The sequence below is a fragment of the Hipposideros armiger genome, unplaced genomic scaffold, assembly GCF_001890085.2.
Source record: "Hipposideros armiger isolate ML-2016 unplaced genomic scaffold, ASM189008v1 scaffold_380, whole genome shotgun sequence".
NCBI lineage: Eukaryota > Metazoa > Chordata > Mammalia > Chiroptera > Hipposideridae > Hipposideros > Hipposideros armiger.
Genome location: NW_017731730.1, coordinates 1477100 through 1482500, shown reverse-complemented (window position 1 = coordinate 1482500; position 5401 = coordinate 1477100). Strand labels below are relative to the sequence as shown.

At 46.5% G+C, this 5401-nt stretch overlaps 1 protein-coding gene across 1 annotated transcript in view; it reads right to left on the bottom strand.

Annotated features, from left to right (window-relative positions):
• Positions 1-5401, bottom strand: part of MYRIP (myosin VIIA and Rab interacting protein) — a 279386-nt gene that overhangs the window by 72378 nt on the left and 201607 nt on the right. The window contains exon 4 of the mRNA XM_019662728.1: positions 3109-3245. Coding sequence (XP_019518273.1) covers positions 3109-3245 — 137 coding nt within the window. The remainder of the gene's footprint in view (positions 1-3108; positions 3246-5401) is intronic.

Below are 5401 nucleotides of genomic sequence, written 5' to 3'. Positions count from 1 at the left end.
ATTAAGTACTGGGAGATTTCTCCATACTTGAGGTATAACTGAATTTTCTAGGTGGTGTGTAGAATAAATCTCATTGCTTTATGATCACGGCTTTCCAGGGTCAAGTACAGTCTCACAGACTGTCTCCTATCTGCTTATCTTCGCATATATCAAAAGGAAATTTTAATTTAACTGGACATACTAATCATTAAAGTAGCTGATTCTAATACTTCTATGAAGTGTCTTGGTCCCCACAAAATGCTTTAAGATCGAACTAGTTAGTGCAATATCGAGAGCATAGGATGTGCCAGGCGCTGGGCCACACTTTGGGAATTTAGAGATAAAGAAGCGACTGCATCATGGGATGCGATGTGCTCTGGGCTGTGACTGAGGCCCGGATGAAAGAAGTGGTGCATCACAGAGGGCCCTGCACCTAAATCTGCTTCAACTGTGGACAACAGTTATTCCCAGATGATGCTCCTTTGAAAATGACACTTGAGGATTTCAAATCCCTGAGCTGGCCCACTTGGGATTTGTGTGGGCCTGCTCCAGCTGCAGCATCCTCCGGGGAAAGGGAAAGAAACTGGAATTGCATTGTGTTTTATAGGATTCTCCACGTGTTTGCTTCCTCCCCCACCACACCCCCATTTGTATTACGCAGGAGAGAACACCCATGACATTTGAATTTGGGGACATGTAAAGGGGTTAAAGAAAAAAAAAAGCAGATGGGAAGATGTACAATAGAGGAAAGAAACAATGGGATGCAAACGAGTGAGCCAATTCTATTCTGGAACTTTCTTGAGATACTTCTTTGGGTTGAGAAACTACTGTTAACACCATTACTTTTAAGCTTTGTTTTCTGCCTCCATTCCTAGAGAAAATATTTTAGAAAAATCTGTAAAGAGAAGATAAAAATAATATGTGGGGACCTCGGCACTGCTCTCTTTGCTATAGGCTTCCTGAGTCGTTTGAGAGATAAAGATTCTAACAACTACCACAAAAGGCGCTACTGATTTTCTGTGTTCAATGCTTCCATCCTATTTTCTCCCTTGTCTGAGTGGCTGGCATATTTTTAGATAAGATAAAACTGAAGACTTTATTGAGAATACAAATAATGATGGTGAAAAAGCTCCAAATGGGATGGATGAGATTTTTTTTTTCTTCCCTCTTTCTTCTGGATTAAAAGCATTTACCTGTGTCAGCAAAGTGATGAAAAAAGTCTGCCTCTAGACAGAAAAAATAGGCTCTTTTGGAGGACATGCTGTTCATATGCTGACAACCATTTCTTTNTCTGCCTCTGTCTCCTCACCTGTCAAACAGGTAATAACGGCACCACAGGGTTTGGGGAGTACTTGACGAGACGATCCAGGTAAAGGGCTTAGCCCTGACACAGTGAGAGCCATCGCTGTCCTCACCAAGTTCAAGGCTGCTCAGAGGACGTGTGGAGATGGAGAGGGTCAGGGGTCCTGCTCTGAGAGTATAACAAGAGAGCTGCACGTTAACCCTGAGGTGGGGTCCTGGTAGGCAGAAGGGTGTGGAGCTCCAGCGTATCTGTAATGCATCATCTGCCTAAAATCTGTTACGGTGGGTCCGTGAGAGTCCTTAAATCAGGACAGTTGTCCACAAGTGTCTTTATAGCATGCTGAGCACTTCTGAGTGTGGCTGAAACACTGCAGTACAAACACAAGACAACCCAACACCAGCCGAGGCACACATACTTCCTACTTCTTGCCTTCATTCTTCTCGATAAAACCTTATTTGAATTCCTCATTTCTTCTCCAAGCACACACCTTTCCTGGAGCACTTCACAGCACTGATTTAATTAGTTATTTAGGATCTGGCTTTGCTGCTAAGTTAAGCGTTCATTAACAGAAGGAGCTTTTGCAGACACACTTCACAGTTTGTACTATTACACTGTATCTCCTAGGATGATCTCTGCAAAGAGAACAGATTCTATTGCTTGTTTTTTTTTTGTAAACCCAAAGAATAACCACCCCTTAAGCTCTTATCTTCGTTGGCTTTACCGGAGGATTTTCAATCTGCAGTGGATGAATTCTTATTTTCATGGTTGACTCAATAGACATCAGTTTCCTTAAAACTCCCTCCTGCCTACACTGCTCTTTTTCATGTACTCTACCGTCTTCCTTCTGTTCCACGACTCTAGACACCACACAGCATGGCTTTCTGCATTCTCCCCAGCAACAACTACTGCGTGGGGCTCCCCAGCAATCTCTGACCCACACATCAGCCCACCAGCTTCTGCTAATCCCCACCATGAACCAGTGGTCCATTAGCATGGAGGCATCTCCACGGCAGTGTGTTAGCATTGACAAAGGCAATCCACTGTACGACTCCGAGGAAGGAGAGCTGCACTGGGATTGGGAAGCATGTCCAAGTCCAGGCTGGACCATTCGGTGTGCTCAGCCGCTGGACACCATGCTTATCTCTTTGCATTGCCCTGGAGTACCATGGGGTCAGACAAAGACTCTGCACCATCCCTGGAGGAAGCCTACTGGTGGGGCAACCCTCCAGGCAGCCAATATCCAAGCTGGGAAGGGAGGGCTGGACAGCTTCATGTCCCCAGGGTCGTTTCCTGAAGAGATCCACCCAGAGGGAACCCAGGGCCCCTGCCTGGTCTAGCTCAGGGCCCTGGCCCAGNTGGGAGGAAGCTGATACTTTTCTCACTCTCCCATTACATCCAATTCTGGGGCTGGAAGAAATAGAATTTTGGGGCAGGAAGAAAGGGGAGCGGAGGACCTATCCTCTGAGGGCCAACCTAGTCTATACAACCAAACAAACTTGACTTTCCAATGCTTTAATCTTTAGGGGGAAGATGGCCAAGAATCTTTAATTTCTAAGGATTTGGAATGAAAACACCCACAATCTGCAGAAATACTTTGGTCCTCTCAGCTCCTAATATATCCAGCCCAGTGAGGATGCTGGAACCTAAAGACTCAGAACTTAACAGGCTCTTTGGTGTATGTCCCAAAATATGTCCTATTTCTGCTCTTCACTAGAGCTGGGTGTTTAAGCAACTTTCTCAGTTCCAGGTGAGCATGCCCCAGCCACCCCAGCAAGGCCTTCTCTCCCACCCCTACGGGCTCCCAGAGTGGCAGGCAGCCAGCCTACCTAGGATGTCAAAGCATGCCCCGCTCTCCAGCCGGTGTTTCCTGTACAGGTTCTTCAGGACCTTGGCACTGCCGAAGCGTTTGAAACGGCTCTTCACATTATTGTAGAACCATTCCAGAGACTGAGCTCTCAGGAGCCTGGAGAAAACATGGAAATGAGAAAACAGAAAATTCAAATGACAAAACGGAATCATTCAATGGTGGAGTGCCAAGGTTACCATGATCCTTTGTCGCTCCTCCCATCAAAATGTGGAGTTGATTTCTCTACTCATTGAACCTGGGCTGACCGATGTACTGGGACCATAGAGAGTGATGGAAGTGATGCTGTGTGAGTCTCGAGCCTTGTAGCTTTCTCCCTTGCTGCTTTTAGAAGCGTTGCAACCCATGACCATGTGAGCAAGCCCAAGGTAGCCTTTGGGATGATGAGTGACAGTTGGTCCCATCACCCCTCTTGCCCCAGCAGGTACCCAGCCAAGCCCCAGACAAGTGAGTGAGGCCATCGACTGCCACCTGACTGGAGACACATGCATGACCTCACATGAAACCAGCAGAAGACCCGTGCACCCGAGTCCACCCCATGACTCAGCTGATACATGCCTGCCATTTGAAACCACTAACTGATACATGTTTGTTTAATATATTTCTTTTATTACTTTCAGGTGTAGAAAATAACATAGTGATTAGACATTTACATACCTCCCCAAGTGATAACCCCAATAAGTCTACTATCCATCTGACACTGTACATAGTTATTAGAATATTATTGACTATATTCCCTATGCTGGGCTATATCTCTCTCTCTCTCTATCTCTATCTCTATATTTGGTACTGTTGCTGCATTAGCCACAGTTCTGACTTAACTTGGGAATGTAAAAAGCACACGTGAGACCCTGGGCGCCACGGCAAAGCTCTCCAGCTTTTTCCTCAGTCATCCTGAAGCCCGATGGGAAAGCAGTTCCCGGGTCAGCGCTGAGACGGTCAGCGCAAAACGCTGACATGATTCTCCCTTCTCTCTGACAAGACCGTTTTCTAAACCCCTCTCACTTGAAGAATAGCTTTTGTGGTTCTGTTTCTTATTAGGAATGCAATAATCCATGTTCATCTTAAAGAAAAATTCAGAGAAGCAAAAGGAGCACAACTGCTTCTAATTCAACGGAGGAGCCAGCACATAAGTAGCCGCTCTCCCCGCCCAGATGCCCGCGAGAGGTGAGAAGATGTCCAATGGGAAAGAAATCTATAAAACTGAAGGAGGAGGGTGAGGGCAGCATCAGGGGTTTTGACAAGTTTCTGGGAAATTGAAAGTGACAGAGAGAACAATGTCCTGCAAATCAGACAGGAGAGCTGGGACTCGGGCTGAGAGGTCCAGGGCGGACGGAGTCGGTCGGGGGGTGCAGAGAGCAGGCCTGGGCTGTGAGGCGGCATTCAGAAAGCTCATCTGATGGTTACGTAGACAATAGTAAGGCCTCTCGGCCCCTGTCCCTGTTCCTGAACAAATGGACCATTGGTCCAAGGATGCTTTGTCCTAAGTCATAAACAGAAAGCGCTTCTCTAAGAAAATCAAACCATCCCCTGGAGGAGGATTATGACTCCACAACGGGGGGTTACTACCTTGCAGGGGAGCCCTCCTTGCTTGGCACTAGGGGAGCCCCCACATGCCTGCCCACCAGATCCTGTCCATGTACCCCAAAGCCGAGCCTGCCAATTGCCTGCCTGGCTCATGAACTTGGGGCTCCCTGCACAAGTGTCACCCCCTTTGGGAGGCCTTCCCTGACCGCCCTGGCTAAAGTGCCCTCACAGCTTTACCATCTTTCTCCCATTTTCTCTCCCCATATTTCTGTAGAGTGCTTCGCTGTACCTGATGTTCAATTATACATGATTCATTATTTATAAGACAGTCAATACATTAATATGTTAATTGACAATGATTAAATTGTTTCTTATCAATTTCCCCTTTCTAACAGAACATAATGTGTATATATGTTTATGTATATATATATATCACCAGCATCATTGCTCTTAATAAAAATAAACACAATTATTTGAGTGCTTGCTCTGTCGGAGGCTCTGTGCCAAAGTGTTCCTCGAATCATGACTTAATTCTCTGTAAGTGCGTCGGGGCTAGGCAGGCTGGGACGGCTCAGGTCCCGGCTTTTACTGCCTGTGTGGTCTTGAGCAAATTCATTAATTCCTCTAAGCTCGGCTTCCTATAAAATGGGGATGCTGACCAGTGACCGCCTAATAAGGCTGTTTGAGGATTAGATGATGTGACGCAAGCACTGAGGTGTCTGGCGCCA